Source organism: Aythya ferina (genome assembly GCF_964211825.1).
Source record: "Aythya ferina genome assembly, chromosome: 10".
In the NCBI taxonomy this organism is placed as follows: domain Eukaryota; kingdom Metazoa; phylum Chordata; class Aves; order Anseriformes; family Anatidae; genus Aythya; species Aythya ferina.
Genome location: NC_140306.1, coordinates 16,558,246 through 16,578,969, shown reverse-complemented (window position 1 = coordinate 16,578,969; position 20,724 = coordinate 16,558,246). Strand labels below are relative to the sequence as shown.

At 33.8% G+C, this 20,724-nt stretch overlaps 1 protein-coding gene across 14 annotated transcripts in view; it reads right to left on the bottom strand.

The window, feature by feature from the left end:
- Positions 1–20,724, bottom strand: part of ATP2B2 (ATPase plasma membrane Ca2+ transporting 2) — a 419,442-nt gene that overhangs the window by 11,985 nt on the left and 386,733 nt on the right. For 6 of the 14 annotated variants that reach the window (XM_084531467.1, XM_084531468.1, XM_084531469.1 and 3 more), the window contains 4 exons: positions 16,390–16,603; positions 13,527–13,738; positions 12,030–12,137; positions 7,649–7,831 (listed from right to left, as the gene is read on the bottom strand). In XM_084531467.1, coding sequence (XP_084387593.1) covers positions 7,649–7,831; positions 12,030–12,137; positions 13,527–13,738; positions 16,390–16,603 — 717 coding nt within the window. Of the gene's footprint in view, positions 1–806; positions 979–7,648; positions 7,832–12,029; positions 12,138–13,526; positions 13,739–16,389; positions 16,604–20,724 lie in introns of all 14 variants that reach the window. The other 8 variants (XM_084531458.1, XM_084531464.1, XM_084531465.1 and 5 more) reach the window with 2 other exon arrangements.

Here is a 20,724-nt window from a genome sequence, read left to right as displayed (position 1 = left end):
AAAGTGACTTTATAAAGTTAAAATATGAGTTTTACTTGGCAAATGAAGACATTTTATTGTCAGTAAAACAGCCCTTTCAAAAATTTCATTCTCTTCATTAACTTCACTAGATGCTTCACTTATACCTATAATAAAGCTCTTTCAAGATTTCAGTGTTTAGAAACTTTTTCAAACATAAGTTTTTTGCCTTATTTATTTTGTTGCATCAACACTGTCCACTAACCAGTTTAGCTCCCTCCTTACTTAATGTTTACCTCCAACTAGATTTAGAGATAACAGTTCTTTTCGTTCATCATTCATGTAAACAATACATAGCCTTGCATCATAAACTAGATTCTCTATTTCTTTATTACTGCATCTGTCCCAATTAGAGTACATTTTCCTTGGCTGTGAGTGACCTGTATTATACAGTCTTCCAGAAAGAATGATCTTTTTCAAGCTGTTTTCTTTTCTTTTTTTTCTCTTACTACAAGATTTTCACAAAACTATTTAAAATACATATTTTGTAAGCAGAAGAAAAATATACACAATGACATCAGGAAAACATAACACAGAAACCTCAAATAGAGTCTCAATAACTGGATAAAAATGTCTACAAATTCCTGCTCTAACAATACCTAACATAACCTGCAATAAATGATGGAGAGCATCTACTGTACACAAAGTAATCCAGTTTTGTGTAGCTGGGTAATAAACTAATAAACATAACAGGACAAAGTGGGAAAGGGCAAAGTAGCTCAGTCTCAAATGACTGCTACATAAGTTGGCATCTCTGTAGGTCTGATGCATTAAGAATACACACTCACGCCCAGCCGCAGCAGCAGATGTGCTGGTAGGAGAGGAAAGAGCATTGGATAACGATACGTGACTAGGGCTAGAAATATTGGTTACATCCTGGGTCTGGCTTGTGACGGAGGACTGTCTCCTTAGAGCCCCCTGAAAGGAAGTGCCACTCTTGAAAGTATTGACTACTTCGATCTGCAATGGAGGAAAGAATGAGACAAGTTGCTTAAAGTATGGATACAGTTGCAAAACTGACAGGAATAATAATGAAAAACAATAAATCAACCGTGCACACAGTTTTACTTCAACTGAAATAAATACTTTTTTTTTTTAAGTGTTCTTTTTATAATATTTTTAGATATGAAATGGTCCAATTTTTCTGCCTGAATTAAATGAAACAGCTCCATAGCAGAGACAGTGGAGCTGCATCAGTTTAAACAACGAGAAGATTTGAAATAAAAATCTTAAAAATTTAAACCATTTTATTTATATGTAAATAAACTAAATACAACTGGCATACTTGAAATAGCTAACCTCCACTTTTTTCCTACTGAGAATAAAATTACTTTGCTATTACTCTTTACGTGTTCTTCCAGAGGGTGGAAAATTCATTTACTTAATAGGAACAACAACAAAAGCCTATAAAAATATTCAAAATAAGAATCCATTTTGTCTACAAAAAACAGGGTTGTCAGTATACTAGCTTGATAAAATAGAAAGTGTTCTGATATTTTATCTGACTTTTTCTTTAATGAAAGTTTTTTGTAAATTTTACAGTAATAATGAATGCTAGTCTATTACAATTATAGATTAAAATATTACTATTTTATCTTTATACAGTGCTTAAAATTACACAGAAAGTGATGTTGAACTGAATTGAATATTGCAGTTTTCTACTTTACTATTTTCTATTTCTTATTTCCATATGCATATTGCACTCAGTGTTACATGTATCTATGATGAATACCTTCCTGAGTACTTTTAGTCCTTAACTGAGAAGATGAGTTAAAAAAATGGGTTAAGTATTTCAAGACTGTCTGTGCCACCAGTATAACCTAATAAAAAGCAGACGCTATGTATCAAATGTATGTAAAATAAGAGACTGGCAGATAGGAGCAAAGAATAAATATATGCTAAAATCCATACACACCAAAACATCCTTTGTTCCATTAGTGCCACCACAACATAACAAAACAGTATGAGAACCCACTAGAAGAATTCACCCAACCACTTATTTGAAGAAGCCCACTGTTCCCAAATTTGTATCTTGCAACCCAGATTTCTGAAGAGACACAGCCTAGAAAGTAGTTGGGAAAAGGTTAAGTGGTATATTTATCAACTTCAACAGCACAAACCATGGTACAAGCCCTCATAAATTCTCCAAGTTGAAAGCATCATAATAACTTTGCTAACATTTTCTACTGCAGTCAGTCCTAGGAATAAATAAATTAATATGGCTTCATCTCTAGTGGTATGGATGCATCCCCTCCCATTATCTTAGTCTTCAGAGTTCATTCTTTATTTTCCTGCAGGTTTTTTTTTAAAATTACCATATCAAGATCCCAGTAAAAGGGATTATAGGTTACTGCTGTATAATCATCTGACTGTACGTTTACTAGACAAACATGAAACAGCTTTGTTCACTGACCCATTTTTTTCCAATGAGAGCCCGGAATACAACATGCATTTCATGTGCATACTGATAGCTACAGTATTAAGCAGTCATGACAACATTTTCCAACTTTGCTCTGTTCCTGCAGCAAACTTATTTTGACCTACATGTCCAACACAAATATCACAGTTAAAAAATACAATATGGGGTGGGTTAGCATCTGGTATGAGGGTACAAGTGAATCATTGGCATCTAGATAACAACATATGGTTCAAACCATGGGTTATATATGAAGGCATGTTAAATACTCACCTGAAATGTTCACTGTACAAAAGTAGAATTAGATAAAGATCCTGGGTTTTCATGATCTGATATAGGTGACAGAGCACTCTTCAAAAGAGAACATTCAAGAAAGATTTTAAAGACTCTCACTGAGAGCATGAAGTGCACTGTGGAAGACACAGATGATAAATCCTAAGCCAAAGGACATTTTTAGATGTATAAATGCCTTTCTAATTAACTGAAAGGAAAAGACCCTAGTACAAGCATGAATGAAAAGACAAGGGAAGATCTGTATTTAATAGTTTCTCCAGAGAACAAGAATTACAGGTGTGTAATTTACTCTTTCTCATGAAAAAAAATATAACTACAGATCTTCATTGAGTGAATCTACAGGGGAATGATGACAACGTTATCAGAATCTTAAAGGCTGAACATACAGGGCTGTGTTCTGCCTAAAGCCAAGGAAGAAGAAGAGGAGAACTTGTCCCAGGAGTTTATCTTCCAAAATCAGAAAACAAAGAAGAAAGAGTTCATCCAAATAAATAAGTAAACAATGCATTTTAAAATAGGATGCTTTTGTAATTACAGAAGACTGAATTTATTTAGAACAATTCAAGCTGCTAAAAATGAGAAGGTAAAGGCTAAGTCACACATCATAAAAAGTTAGAAAATTTTCTAACAAAACAAAGAATGTAATCATGTTTTGATTGCATGCCTTTAGGTAGAAGAAAAAAATGCTGTTCTATATTTTTCACCTCTCTTATCTTTCTTTATGTCCTATAATTTATAAGATCTATATTTAAACAAATGTATATACATTTAATTGAAATATCAGTGATTAGCAGTTTAAAAAAAGGGGGGGTTGGGGCTGGATCTTAACAGAATAGTCCTGACAGGACAGATATGCCAAAACTTTTTTATGACTCTTGACATATAACAGAATTTCCACAAGCATTTCTGTTGTCATTAATGTCAACAGGATCCAGGTATCATTCACCTTATCTCCAACAAATATTTATTTTATTTTTTAAAGAACAAGAACAATTTTGCTTTGTTTAATCTCTGGCAGTTTGCTTTAGCAAACTCAACTTTAATCTGCATGAAATAACAGTTTCCATTCTACTTACTTTGCTCCCCTGAAATGTTTTCTGCATAATGCTAAACAGCAGAATGGGAGAAAAAACAAAAACAAACAAACAAACAAAAATAGAAAAGAGGTGCTATATTTTTTCTTTTTATCTAACTTTAAAAAAAAACAAAAACTTGCTGGGATTGACTTTCATTGCTATGGCATTTGCATTTGTTCAAGAACAAAGTTTTAATGCAGAAAGGAAGAGGAAGAAAATGCAATACAGCACCTCTGTATTTTTTGACTGTCTAAACAGGCATCTTCATTTTTTCATTAGCAGTCCCTAGACATTTGAATTTATGAAAATTTTAAATGCATTTCTGTGCATTTCTGTAGCAATTAACATGGCACCTGTGTATTTTCATTTATGTATTGCTTTTATTCTAATACTTTTTCTAATATTTAGAGAATTTTTATGTATTTTTTCCTACCTTAAGCAGATAAAACAAACTTTGAATTACAGGATGATAGGGAGGGAGGAAAGAGCCAGACCCTGTGTTGTAAAAAGTAAGATATGTATCTTGAAAAGTTTTAGAACCTCCGCTCTTCGCAATTTTTCCATATTCAAATATAAGGTAACTACATAAACTTTTTGGTATTCAGTTTGAAAAGATGCAATGAATTTGTGGAACTTTTCAAAGATTATTAGATCTGCCCAGATGGTATGATCAGTCTTAACTCTCTCACTCCTTCAGAATAAGGAATTCTTGAGAACTGCAGCAAAGACTTGGAAAACTGTGCTGATAACTAGCAGAGATTGAAAAGCCCTGTCTTCTATGAAATTTAAGAGCTTTATATCCTTATGAAGCTTGCATAACTAGGATGAGTCAGTTGTGAAAGCTCTTCTGACAAAGTTGTCTATTAAGTAGCCACTCTTCCATCCAGAGAACAGTATGCATTCATGCAGAGACAGCACAAGGTATATTTATAAGACAACAAGATATGTAAATGATATCTAAATGAACAAAAGTAGACCAAAAAAAAAAAAAAAAAGAAAGAAAATCAGAAATATATAGCCAATCTCTATAACTCAGTTATGTGTGTTTTTCATGCACCTTTCTTTAAAGTAAATTCTGCATGTAGAGTGTAAAATAGAAATGCCTGATGTTTCAGTATAAAGAGTCAACAATGGAAATTCTTTCTCTGGTTGCCTAGGTTTGAAACCTTTGTTTTGAGAGTAAAGAAACAAAGAAAGAAGAAAAAAGAAAAAGAAAAAAAGAGTCTTTACTACTGCAAAGTTTTTGCCAGTTTGGATGAGGTTTTACTGGAACAATACAAAGGAGATCTGTCAATTATCTGGACAGAGAGGAAAAAACAAAAAAGAAAAAAAAAAACCTACTGTAGATTCTTTATAACTTTCCTAGGAGTTAAGGCTTTTGTTGAATGCTGTAGCTATCTGTCCAGTAATGACTGAATAGCAAATAACCAAAAATAAACATGATCTAATATACAGCACAAGTGTGTGATGGTAGAAACCAGTCTTGCTGAGATCAGAATGATCAATCAAGTCATCAGTCTATTGTTTATTCCTAATCTTAACTGACATCCTCTTACATATATAAAGTGAGGGGATGCTCTACCTTCTTCTTCCGCATCTCCAGGAGTGCATTAGGCATCAGAGGATTCTTGCAAATCCTCCAGCTCCCCAAGGATGCTACAGACATCCTCATCTTCTTCCATCAACTCTTCTTTAGATGGCTTCCTGAGAAATGTAGTACAAGTGTATGAATTCATTTGGATGGGCCACAACACATAGCACATCAAAATGCGCTCAAGGTCCATCCAACAATTGGTCTAATTTGACCTGCATATAAGTTCATCACTCTCCAGTGGATATCTTGTAGCTGCTTTTGGAACTCTTTTTGAGTGTGTTGGCCCATTTTCTTTTTTCCATTAGCATTCCACAGATGTGAAATGGATGTAAAAATCAACGTCATTGAACAAAAAAAAAAAATGAGGAAAAAAAATCACAGAGCCTCTTGGCAGAAGGGGAAACAGTGCATCCTACCAAAGGTATTTCTACAACTAAGAGCAGAATGGAAACTGAGAAGATGGATGTTAGCAAAGAAATGTAATTAATTTCATTTTGTTTTAAATAGTGTAAAAGAATAATAATTTGTTTGTGAATTAAGTGGACAAAGATATGCAGAAGAGCTAAAAACTACCTCTCAGACTAGAAAAAGAATTGAAAGGATGTAATTTTTTTTTGTGTGTGTGCTTGTAGTTCTTTGCACTCACCACAACCAGAAAGACATCCTGACAGAAATGCCAACAGACAATACTCCTCCTACAGCCAATCAGGAAGAAAAGAATGCACATTTAGAGGTCATCTTTCCATAATGATTACCATTACCTGGGCACCTGTTTGTCACCTTTTAAACTGAGAGGAACTGTGACAATTTGAAATTTCTCTACTGATGAGTGCTCCTGACTCAAGACAGGAGTCAAGACGTACAACCCTGAAGATCCATGTTTAATCACTTACCTCAGAATCTTGGTAATTTACCCAAAGACTCTCTCTAACACCCTAATCTCTAATTTCACCCTCTTGCCTTTCTCACTTTCCTGTGATGCACCAAATAGACCTAACTATCCTAGCTTCAGTTTACTGCTTTCCCCCATTTTTCTAAAATATATGACTGCAATTTTTTCTCCAGGGTGGGAAAAAAAAAAAAAAAAAAAAAAGAAAAAGTATCAATTTGTAGATGGAAAAAGAGAAAATACCATCTATCTCTAGTTAAGACAAAAATCTCAAACTCAAAATCTTCTGTAATAAAAGTTACTTAAAGGAACGATTCTTTAAAGAAAAAATGTTTTCTTAATTATTCACCTCTTTTTCTTGTAAGCAAATGTAAAACATTGAGAATGTAAAACATTCACAGAACCACATGATATCATGGGGAGTATGTATCTTTCAAAGTTGGTCTCTTCTGCAAGCTAGCACAAATCTTAGAAAGACTAAAGCACTATCAAACAAGCTACTTGACTGCAATGAAAAAGCCATAACAGTTGAAATATTTTTTTTTTTAGCACTGCAGGAGAAATTTTACCAAATAGCCTAAACTGCACTAAATTTAGCACTGGGACTCTGTACAAGTATTTAGTATAATATTTATCTGAATCCCTTCATTTTGCTTTAAAAATGTCATGGATTTTTGTATTTAGGAAAAGTTATAAGAAAAAAAAAAAATCTAAGAAATCATCCATAGTAGCCAACACATACATTTCAGCATCCAATAGATGCTTGAGCCCTTACTACTTAAAATAAATCGAGAATCAGATTTTTCATGACCTTGCAAGAAAGAAAATTAATTCCTTTTAACCATGATCTACATATACGATACTGTCAGAACAGAAAAGATTATTATTTTTTTTTTCAAATCAACTGGTGCTTTACACTTTAGACCCAACAATAAGTTACTCTGTCATGGCATGAGCGAGAACAGCATATTTTTGACAAAATAAAATGGCATGTTATAGAAGGCCTTCATAACATTTTGCTAGTCATTGTGACAGCTATCATTTTCCAGGTAGCACTATTTTATCAGCTGTTATCACTGAAGTAGAAAAACTATGTCCGCAGTAGTCTCAAAAAAAAAAAAGTATTCCTATTTTTGCATATTATCATTTTATAATCTCCTCACTTCCTCTATACACACACTTCTTAAAGTTTGCCTATTTTACTATTCCACAGGTTGCTCCTTTGAATTCAGTAAAGCAATTTCCAAGTACCATCATTCTGACACATAACCATCTCTGTAGTTTTCTATAACATTATCTTGCCTTGATCACAGATTAAATATATTATTTCTAGACCATGGGGGCATTTACTTGTAACATACCTGGGTTTGGATTCTGTTGAGGCCTCTGAACCAGAGAATTTGTCCACGTCGAAGTTCTCTCTCTGCATGATCAATTTCTTCGACATCTTCATTGAGTTCTTCTTCAGGGACCTCCTCCTTCTCAGTAAGCCGCCCTGCCTCCTTTAAAAATTTTAGCCTACTTGTTGGGATGGTTGCAATGACCTAAAATTATAAAAAGATGCTGAAAACATAAACCTCATTCAATAACATTACAAGCTACTAATTACAAAAGAACATTGATACTTTAATGAGTTAATGAGTTCTCTAGTCTTTCAGAAAAGCTACTATAAGCATATTCATAATAGCACTTTGTATTTATCCAACTCCATTTTAGCCGCCCCAAACACCTTATTTACTGTTACAATCACCATTACTGGCATTGTTAAACCACATTGGCAATACATGGCTATGGAACAAGTTTAAAGCTAGAAAGAAGTGATGTCCTTCCTCAAAATAAATAAATAAATAAATAAAGGGGGATATAAGTATTTGAATGTTATTATATAAAAGAAATTTAACAAGACTGATACTTTTGCAATTAGTGTTTGGGGATTTCTAATGACTGAAAGTGGTCTAATGTCCATTAATGTGAGCTGAAAATGAGTCGCATTGCATGCTTATAAATCTCTGCACACTAAATTTGCTCATGTAATCAGCTTTCCTTTATTTATTTTGTCAAATCAAAATGGCTTTCTCAGCATTTAACAGGAACAAGTTTTCTAAAGGTATAGGTTTGAATATCTTCACACTGGACTTTTTGTAGAATTCTGTCTTATTCTATAGAATTCTGTCCTTATTCTGTTTAATTGTATATTTACATATATTAATTAAATATTCTGCTTAACTCAGCCCCTCTCCTTATTCAGTTTGGCCACTGAAGTGGTCGCTGGAATTAATTAATAGAGGAGATGGCTAATAATCTTAAAAATTTGCAAATAGTGTAGTCAGACTGTGTTGAACACAATTATTTTGAATACATTTCTGTGTTGTTATCCTGAGCACTCTCTGTTCTGATTTCTTTTGTCAGCTTTAATAGGTATACAAGCAGATGGCTATTTAAACAAGATATTACCTGGAACATTCTGAATGTTTAAAAAATCTCGTACTAAAATAACTATTAGACCCATTTCCTAAAAAAGTGCAGCCATTTTATTTTTTTGTTTGTTTTTGTTTCAGCAAAGAGCAATCACATCTCTGAAGCCCAAATGCATGAAAAAAAAAAAAAAAAAAAAAAAAAAGAGGAGTCAGATGGAACAGGAAAGAATTTTGCAGATGAGAAACTACAACTATGGGACATTTGATAGCTGAGTAAAAGCTGCTGTCTGGTGGATGAAAGTCTTATCCAGTTTGTGATACTGATTTTTGCAGCCCTCTGGCATGTGATATTGTCCAGAGCACATGAGGCATAGCACAGGCTAAGCTGTTATCCTGAAAATGAGAGCATCAAAGGCACTCCAGGAAGGCAGACAGACTGCCTGGACGATTTAAAATCAATTTAGAAAAAAAGACAGAGAAATAATTTTGCCAATAGAGTGAAGACTTGGGTAAGAAAGAATGAGACAGTTGTAGAAAAGTTGGTGAAGATGCATCTTACAGTTTTGGAAGGCTGGAACATATATAGCAAACACATATGAAGAGGCACCGTATATTTTCAGGATGAAAATAAACTGTTGAATTTGCTAAGGTTCTCCTTGAATTTCACAAACCACAACTCCAATTTTATTATATTATTATTAAAGACAGAATTAAATGTCCAAAACTCAGTTTCTACACTACTGTGGAACATTTTTTTAAATGTACTTTAGGGCTGAAAAACATGATGTGAGCTTGGAAAAGTAATGAATTAGTGTGACATGAGCAAAGACAGAACAGGAGGAAAAAAATAAAAGGTAAGTGCTAGTCATTGCAATACTTACTGAAACTGCTTCAGATTCCCAGCTTTCAAAAAAAAATTAACGCCAGTACTCTACAGAAAGAAGCTACTTGAGAATGTTTATATGAAATCTGATGAACCTCACGTGGATGAAGTGCTCACAAGACAGCATATATACAAACAACCATACTTGGTAGAGATTCTGTGTGATAGAACAGAGCTCTCCTTCAGGACCTCTCTCAGACAGGCTGACAGACTCTGTGCTAATTCTTTTCTTAGCATGTTCATGTGTTTTTATGTTTGGTGATTTTTTTCCATATTTGCAAACACCAACCCAATTCAAGTAATGCCAGACTCAGTAGACTGAATGTAGCTTAAGGAACTAAATATTATTCCCAGAAAAACTACTACAATTTTCAATAGCAATCAATCATTTTGAGAATGCAACTTGACATAATTTAAAAAGACCTTGTTTTCAGAAGTGGTGGGGGCCACCTTTTAGTAACCAGTGTTCCTCATATCATTGCAGCTTTGCTGCCCAGAAATTCCTTACACCTTATATCACTTTTAAAGGTGCCAACTTTAACATCATTTGGTTATACTGAGTCACAAGAATGCCAGATTCAGGAGACTGTTCCAGAGCGAAGGCATATAAAAATTACGTGCTGCATAAACCTAGAATAGGAGCAAAAAGCCTGAAAAGAGGGGAAGCGCCTCTCCTGAAGGAAAAGAAGCATCTCTTACTGCAGAGCTCCTTATGGAAAGGACTCACCACAGACTGTGTATCATGTAAATAAAACATTTTTACCTTGTGTTTTCCTTTTATGGTCACTAAACACTGACCACAAGGGAAACTTTTTTACTCTGTTTCCTCCACATAAAACTGTAGCCTTTTCAGTGATTAATTTGCTGAGGTGTTCCAATATGAGTTTTAATTAAATGTCCAGGTGTTCATAACAAGGCTTGCAATTATGTCCACCAATTTTTGAGTTGAAAACAGCTGCTGAAACTATTCTTAATTTTCAATGGTAATGCAATCACTACATAGAACAAAATTCAGAAGCTAGCTAGTACTCTGATCAAAGGCTGTGGGAAGTTCTTCACAGCTGAACAATCTAATAAAACTCATAGGCTTTCTCTGCTTTCCTTTCCCCCCTCCCAAAGATGCATTTTCCAGTCTGTAGAAAACAAAACTTTACTTTCCAAGAATGATCAAACTGATTTTATGTTTTTCCCTTGTAACTTCATAACTCAAATCCAATCTTCAGGTAATAACTACATTAGTACAATGTAATAATGGTGATTTTTAGGACCATTAAAAGCTATTATGGCTGTGTAAATTCTTTCAAAAAAAAAAATAAAAAATCTGATGTCCCACTGTCCAAAAAGCTTGTGTAGTGATTTTTTTTTAAGAAAATATATAATCATTTTTGACAGCTAGCATCTACTCATTATAATTCCACTAAATCATTGCAGTATTCAATTGCAGCAGCAATTTCTTGGCTGTTTCTTCATAGCAGCATACTCGTTGATCTTTATATCTGAGAAGTGAAACATTACTTCATATTTTTCATGTTTCCAAATATGTCAGGTGACATCAACCCGAAGATATTTAAATGCATTCAAAGATGAAGAAATAGTAGTATTATCACCTTTGCAATACAGGTTAGTACATAAAGAGTAACGTAGTACTTTAACAACAGCGGTTGTATCTGTACTATTACTTCCAGACAGCTAATCACATAACTTATTTAATTATTTCATAGACAAAGATTTAATTATCACATGGACACTATCTCATAGATTGTTTTTCATCTATATTTTCATATCAGCTATGATGACACAAGTTTTAGCAGAATTTATAAATTATACATGAATTAATCTGCACTTGTCTGCAACTGTATTAGGAAAAAATCCTTTTTTTCTTTCATCCCCTCCTCCATCCTTCACATACAAAAGTAGATGGAGATCACTTCAGGTGTATATTGAATTAACTGGACACAGTGGATCCTATGCAATTAACAAGGCTATCATGGATTGATAGAACAGCAGTTTTTGTCAGGAGTGGTTTAACACAGAACTGCAACCTCTTTCCACTCTCAAAAATTTGCCATGGCCAAACATGAACATGCTACATTGGGTACTCTATTGCTAGGAAGTTTATAGTGCATTTTTTGTGGCTAGAGGACTAGGTTATTAATCAAATGCCTTTCACACAAAACACTAACTGAAGACAACCTTTCTGACAGCACACCCTGCATATGGAGAGAAAAGATATAAAAATTAACACAAAATTGTATCTATTTTTGATGCAATTAGACAGCTTCCTACATTTCAATGTGTGCCAAATGTGACGTTTTGAGAGATTTAAAGAAACAACAGTATCGTAGGTTATAAACAGCATTTGTGTGTGATTTGGGGTGAAAATCAATCTTTGACTGGTTTATAAAAACAATAGAAGAAATCTGCATAATCCTGGATGCTCACCTGGCCCCATACAAGTTCTCCTAATCCAATAAATACACACCACATCCACTGGTCAAGCTGCAGGGGAGAACAGCTAAATGGTTTTCCTCCAAACTGGACAATTACTATCTACAAAGAAAAGCAGAGAAGAGGTTGGGTAAATACTTTCAAGAAGGGTAGATGGAGGGCCCTGTCATTAACATTTTACCTGAGATTTTATCCTTTACAGCTCTGCCTCTTTGATTCCAACATATTTCACCAGTAGAATAGTCAAATGTATTATTAACAATCTGTTGTGTACTGGACTGAATCTAAAGAGCATTCAAAATCAAAATGTTATCTTCTATTCCTAATATGTTATTTGACATTGTTACATGGTACCACACAAATACTTCAACCACTAGGAGGGCAGGGAGGGGTGAATAACATCAGCAGCTGAGTCAGAAATGTGGTTAGCAGCTAGATGATGCTTTTTCTTCAGCCAGATAATTGAATGCAGTAATGCCTAGAACTAGGAAAAAACATTATGAAGCATTTCCCATGACAAAATATTTAGAGATGATTGTGAATTTGTCAGGACTCTCCTAGAAGCATCCTGGCTTAGGTTAGTAAACCCACCCTTTTGAACTAGCTGTCAAAGACCATTACTATCAAATTCTACTACCAAACGCTGGTGGCCTTTCTCTAGTACTTGGTTTACTTAGTGGCTCCCCTTTCTGTTTTAAAACTACTGTGGTCCAGGTTCAAAGGACTCTCCTTACTCCTTTCATGAAAAAGGTCCCAATACTGATGATTTCCAGGATGTCAATGCTGAACTGAGCAATAATGTCAACCCAGAAATAGTTCAATGCATCAATTGTGCGGTCTGAAAGATAATGTCAGAGGGTGTCAGGTACTGGATAGACGCTAGCAAGTGGAAGGAGACTGGAGCAGAATGAGGAATTAGAGTTTTTATGGAAGAAAAATTACATATGTTTGGGAAAAGTCTGTCTTTCTTTAATTATGTTCACATATGATTGGGCCAACAAACCTACAAAATGGACACGAAGAATTACTACCAAGAAGAAATACTAACAAAAACATCAAATAACGTTTGGTTATTTGCTGGCATTTGTTTGGCATTTTACCTTAAAATAGTGGATTAATATTAGCTATTTACAGGACAATTTTTCTATTCATGTAGTAAATTAATATAAAATACTTTGCTGCTACTGATTAGTACAATATTTAATAATTTCTTCAAAAAAAAATCAATAAATTATGACAGCTATTATATATCTTCAGATCAGTATAAGATTTGACCTAGTGATAATTATCAAAATTTGTTGTATTAGTTTGACCACATTAACATCGTCCATTATTTACACACAGTTTTATTGTGATAGTATGTGAAAGCAGATGTTTTTTATCTGTGCCTTCTACAGCTTTTAGATTAAACATACATAGAAAAAACAAACAACAACAACAAAAAACCATTTTATCTATTTCATAGTTACTAATTCTTGCCCAAATCATTACCTGAATAGCAAATGTACCCAGTACAATAGTGCAAAAAATAGGATTTCTGAAGATTCCATCAAAGACATTTCTCTCGCCATGGATTTTGCGTGCATTGATTTCATTGAAAAGCTGCATCATGACAAAGGTGTTGAAGATAATGGTGTAGTGCTCTGAAGGAGGAGAGTGGAGTGGTGCATTTCTCCCACTGTCAATCTTAAACATTTTCTCACCTAGTTATAAGACAAAAGTAAAGATTTCCACTATAATACAGCAAATTGGAATTTATATTTCCTTTGTTTGCTTTAGCTAGTTGTCTCCTTTGCTCTGCTTTTACCAGATGTCTTTCTGATCTTACTATCCATAGGCAGAATTCTGAAGTCTAGTAAGCAAAGACATCTGAAGTTTCTAAGCAGAACGCTTGCCAAGTGATAACTGTTCTCTACTAACTCAATATACCTGCTCAAATAGTTTTCAGTAGTGCTTTTCCTTAAACCAAACAGTAACTATTGTAAGTCAATTCTTTCTGAAGTACTAAATGCTTCAGACCCACCGAGATATGCTTGCAATTTTCTACAATAATTAAAAACAATCACTCTTCAACAGTTTTTAACCTATTTGCTAAACCAGTATGCCGTAACTCGTGACAAGCATTCATGAATACTAATGATAAAAACACAGGCATTTCTGATTTTAAACAGATTTGGCTACGATCATTCTGCTAAGTCTGCCTTGAAAGCTAATATCTGAAAAGACACCTACACCTGATGGGCCTCATTTGTTATTCACTACGTTTACAGATAACATAGTTATTGAAAAAGGTGTTTTCTTAAAGTAAGGGTGCTGCATTCATATAAAAGAGTAAATAATGAATGAAACAAAATGGGAGTAAGGGTTACCACAGTACTACTAATTTCATAACCAGAGTTCTGCTAATAAAAGCAAACCAAAACTTAAATGCTTTTCTGCTATCCCACTAGCACTATACTCAGAATTTCTGAAAAAAAGAAGAAAGGTTTCCTGAGGTTTTCCCCTGACGTCATAATTCCATCAGCTAAGCTGCCAGTGAGTGTTTTGCCCTGGGATATTTGAGCAGTTCATGTTCAAGTCACTGGGAATAATGAGCGTGCTTCCAAAGCAAGAATTTGGCTTACAGTCTTTTGGCAGAAAGTAGATTATGATACGACAAATATACCACTAAACCAATATGAGGCAACAAAAGTTAGATTGTGAGAGAGCAGAGATTTTTAAGCAGATTATACATCTCCAAGGAGATAACTAAGTATTGGAAAACACTCCCCTTAATACATACAAACATAAAGGAAAAAAACTAATGAAAGCAAACGTCATTGTTTTACACACACAATCATTGCATCTATTTGCTTTCATTCAATAAACACACAAACACAAAAATATGAACAATACTTTCCTCAGTGTGAGTACCTATCCTTAAGCCTTTTGTTATTGCACTGCATCACTTAACAGGCATAGCAGAGCATGATGCTACAAAAGATGATGAATTAGTCGATCAAAACAGAAATAATAGTCATTAATTTGTAATTTATTTATTGAAATACTGAGTTTAGAACATCGTCTCACTGCAAAACTGACCTTCTTAGAGACGAGAAAGAAAAAGACTCTATTTCCTAGGCTTTGAGAAAATTGGTTTGGCTCTGACCTTCAAAGTATTGCATGGGTTTTCCAGAGACACAGAAAAGTAATTAAGCTAGGGTCAGAAAATCCTGGTTTTCTTTTCATCACGGTTCAGTATAAAGTATTTTAAATCATAATACTCATCAAAAAGCCATTAAAATTCCCAGAAAGTTCACAGAAATTTTTGTTCCGAGATTGATATCAAATGAATTACCAAGACCTTCTATGCCTGTTTTAGAGAATCTGAACATTAGAGTTTTCTTAGGCTTGCTAGATGTCCTCACAATACACTGTAAGGTTATAATGTTATTTGTATATATGTATGTATACACAATATTAGGGACCATCTCTCTCCAAAACCTGGCAATTATTTTGTTTTAAATAGCTCCAGTGTAAACAGACCATCACGTCCTTTGAGCATTCCAAACAAACTGCCAGTTATTGGTGAGATGCAGCAAGGTTTTTAAAACAGAGCTCAAAAAACTAAGATTCTGAAAAACTTCTAAGATTTTCAGAACCATAGATTTACATTTACAGCTTATTTGAAAGTGTGTATATAATGACAAAAAAAAAAAATATATCTGAAACACATGAAACACATGCAATTCAGCAGCAGTGACATATTGTCAAGAAAACAATACCCAACTGATAAAATTATCAGACCTTCGGGCAAATTCACTCATTATTTTGGAGCATTAGAAAACTATTATTAGCCTTGTACTTCCCTGCAACAAATAACATTTCTCCTCCTTCCCTTCTCTCTCAAAAACACAAAATATAAAAAGCATCCATTGCTAGCAAGAGCTAAAAAAAAGTCCAGAAGTACCAGGATAGAAATAAGAAATTGGATTTTTTAGGATTTGGATTTTTTTGAGAGGACCAGACTAGATAGTCTGTTTAAAATGTAGTCTAATGTAGTCATTTATGTTTTAACATATCTTCAGTGGTATGTTTTAACACACTCTTTTGCCTAAGCCCAAATCTATATTTTGCTAGGAGACTAAAATCTCAAAGGCCCTTCCCAATGTGAAGAATGTATGAGAAGTGACTAAATCCCTCTATTGTGTCTCTTCTGTTACCATCAATGTTCTTGATTCCTTTAAGCAGTTTGCTCCTACTATTTCTTTAACTATGGATATGTGCATTAAGAAGATACATTGAAAGCATTCTGACATGCCAGCCTACGTTGTCTAGGTACTTCTAAACCAAGCAACAAGCCTAACTTTCTTACCAACAAAAAGAAGTGTAAATATTAGAGTGAGCTGATAAACAGCATGGCCCAGAATATTCTTCATCATGGTACGGGATATGAGAGGTTTGTTCCTGCCATATGGCTTTCTTAGCAATAGAGCCTCTGTTGGAGGTTCAGTGGCCAGAGCAAGTGAGGCAAAGGTGTCCATAATCAGATTGACCCACAACATCTGTACAGCTTTCAGAGGAGAGTCCTGTGGAGACAAATTAGAAAGTTACTTATTTGCTAGAAAAACAATTGTTGTCAGGTCATTTACTGCGGTTTCATTTCTCACAAGTGCTGGAGACAGGATACTGAAATACAGTGACTTTGGTCTGACCTACTACGACTGTTCTTATATTGCCTATACAAGATCAGAATCACAGGTAACAGTGATCCAAAGATTTCTCTCGAGTCATTTCAATCAAGAACATTTATAATCAGACAATATTTCTAAAGTATAACTTTAACACTTTATAACACATTTCAAAATCCTGGCTGTTAATATGTGCATAACACTTGAATTGGTAACTGAATTTAAGTAATTACACGTAACACAAGGTTTCTTTCCTGAAAGAAAAGTTGTACAAAGCAATTTTAAAAGCAATGATTCATTAATTATGTCTTACTTATCTGTTCTTGGAAACAGCTTGAAATTATTAAAAAATGATGAAACAATTATTAAGACGATTTAATGTTTTACTTAAGACCTTGTAAAAACAGTTGTGAAGAAAAAAATGCCCAATATTTGAATTTTAAAAATATTCAGAAACTCATTACAATACATCAGATTTGCAAAACTAAGCAAATCCTGACTCATTTGTTGGGTAAGATGATAGCATATCTGAACCTATGGAACTAGAAAGAAGAAGAAAAAAGTTACTGCTCGTCAGGATAATTTATTTTCTGAAACAGATCACCAACCACTAGAAGGAGCTGTTTCCTCACTTAATTAAAGAAAGAGTCTATGGTCGTTATTAGAGAATTTTAGATTACGTTTAAAACATTAAAAAAAAAAAAAAAAAAAAAAAAAGTAAATAAATAAAACTAACACTGACCTTAGGAGAAAATGTAGACAGTTGTTACGGTTATTATACAAATTTGATTTTTAATTCATTGGGGCAGTATAATGATAGACTGTTGCAATTGCTTCAAGGAGCCATAACAGGAAAAATGAAATAGGTTGGTTTTTTGTTTGTTTTGTAACTGAGAACTTCCTATGACTTTAAACTGAATATAAAATAGGCAGCATTTGTAAGATCTGCTTTCTCTTTCAAATAGACCTTATTATTAGGAAAATGGAATCTCAAAAGTAGTAAGATATCAGTATGACAAATTTTATAATGGGAGTCAATCTACAGGGTGAAAGTTTGAAGATCAGATCACCATTTTTATGTATTACTTTAGTATCAGGCAGTCTTGAATGAAATAAATTAATGGAACACCATACAAAATAAATCAAATCCTAGAAAACCTCTTTATGAACTCTGCCCTCTTCTTCAAGGGGTTAAATATTTATCTTAAATAAAGTATTGTCAAGTTATGAGGGCCAACATCCATTCAGTATCCCAAATAACACAATATTATATTTCAACTCTCCCTTGAGTTAAGGTATTACTTCCTCTTGAAAACATTTTTAACAGACTTATAGTTACACACATTTTGATACATTTAAAAATAAAAAAAGAGAAAAGAAAAGAAAAGAAAAGAAAAGAAAAGAAAAGAAAAGAAAAGAAAAGAAAAGAAAAGAAAAGAAAAGAAAAGAAAAGAAAAGAAAAGAAAAGAAAAGAAAAGAAAAGAAAAGAAAAGAAAAGAAAAGAAAAAAGAAAAGAAAAGAAAAAAGAAAAGAAAAGAAAAGAAACAGTTTTTAACTTACTAACATAGATGGAGAAAATTTAAGCAAACTACTGTTTAAGCCTTACAAGTTGGGTACACCAGGGAAGGGAGGAAGAATAGCATTAATAGATTCTTGACCTCTTGGTCATGGGTTGCATTAACTGGGCTTATCTGGAGATTCAGTTCACTCATTTGATATGCAGCTGCAGAAAGAGGAAAAGCCTGTATCTTCAGAGGTGGAGAAAAAAACTAAAACTAGTCAGGACAAACTTTTCAACAAATATGAAACCTCATTTATTTTTATTAATACTTATGGCTAAAAAGCAAGGAGAGTACTTGCAGTAAAAGAAGTTAGTTTATACTGCCTAGACAAAAAAAAAAAAAAACAAACAAACAAAAAAACAAACAAACAAACAAAAAAACACAGGATAAACACATTTTCTACTGAAGAATTTCCCTTGTCATATTTTTTTTACCTCTCTAGGTAATGAGTTTTCTCAAGAAACATCCCCTACTTTGAGATGTTATAGAAGCTGAATTTGCTGTTTCATGTGCTGACTTATATGTCACTAAAAACTGAATTTCTGTTATGCTTAATAAAGAGTCAAATGTTCAAGTGTCTAATCAGAGCCTGACATATTCCCAGCACAACAGAAAGTTAGATTCCTTCAGTCTCTAAATCACACAACTGTAATTGGCAGTCATCAGTTTTGGCAACAACATGTTCTCACCATTTCACACTGCCAATCACCTTGGGTGGCTATGGTACCTCTAATAATTATCTATTATTGGCAGTACTACACTGTTCAGTCAAGTGTGAAAGCTCATTCTAAACTGAAGCCAAAACATTAAATACACATTAGTCTGGGGAGGCAGTGGAATGAAATTTCCACTGCAACTCTATCTGATTTCTGATTAGTTCGTGGAAACTGAGGAAAATACATATCAGCTAAGGTAGCCTAGTCTTCCATTACAAAGTTTATTCAGGTAAGCTGCACAAGTTGCATGCAAAGTCAGTGTTCTTTTCACTGCATTTCAACTACTGACTGACTAGCAAAAAAAAAAAATCTTCTTTTGCCTTCCAAAAACTTTGGTGATCGAAGATGTTCAAACTGCAAGCCACCCAAAATCACCACTTATTTGTCAAACTCTTTTCCACTTGACCTTGGAATACGTTAACATTGGCCTAGAGGTAAAAGGAAAACGTCCCTTGAATCAAATGACGTTACACTTCATCTTGGAAATACTTAAATGTACAAATCACTGAAGGCTGGAAATAAACTGCAAATCTTTTATGACATGCGGAGCCCCACAAATTTTAGAGCTTGTTACTTTTGATTTAGATGACAAGCTGTAGGGGAATAAAAAGGTATTTTCACCCTTACCTCTTTGCTTCTACTTGTCACAGCACACATGCATACAGTCATAAAAATAAGTATTTCTGGTAGTTTATATACATAAATGAATATATATATATATATTTATATATATTCAGCCTTCACATCTGCTGCTGCATCACACTGTCTGGTAATTGTATGGAAGTGACCTCTTCAGCAGTTCTCTTTCCATTCTTCTACGCCTTCCCAAAACAAAGCTAAATTGTAAATACTTTGATTTTGTGTTATGTTTTTTTTTTTTTTTTCAAATTTTCCAATGCTATTATTTTAAGATTTGCCAAGTACAGTTCTGCACGAAAACATTATAAACATGTAAATTACTGCCTTATACATTTAAGTATACATCATCCACATTTTTTGAACAAGGTCTGTAAAAACAATAAGTGATTCATGCAGTGGTTCATTGCTACAGTGCTTTTTAATTAACATTTAATTTTCCAAACATAATGTCCTATAGAGTCACTGTTTTCAGTTCCTAATGTCTGTTAAAACATTAAGTCTTTCTCAAAGTACAAGAATAACAATTTGAATGTAAAATGTTAAAACATGTTCTTTGTCTTATCTTTCTTTAAGGCAACCTTTTTGAATAGTTACACTGCCTCAACAGTTGGAGACAGAGAAAAAAAATGGCACAGAGATGGAACTGTTAGCTTTACAGTTCCAGTTAAAGATGTTTCCATTTGGCCAACATCATTTTTAAATCTTATATTGTACATCCCTATATTTTACTTAACAGGTCCAAATATAAAAACATAATTATTTACTTGGTACTGTATATGTTGGGTACTGGAATCAGAATGAAATTTCTGGTCTTGCAAGGGACATATGAAACTCTATATGATGCTCAGAGATGTGCAACGACTCATTTAAAGTACAAATTCATAACCGTAGGCAGAGCTCCAAAAAAGAACCCTCACTGAATGATCGTATCCAGAATGAAGTTGGAATACAAGAGTTTGCAGCTCATTAATCCAGTTGGGCGGGGGGGAATAAAATTGCTAACTAGAAAAGACAACTGTAAACAGGCTGGTCAACATGGCCACGCCCTGACCATTTTAAAAGCATGCATTGGACTGTACGCAGAGAAGGCAGAAAAAGGTAA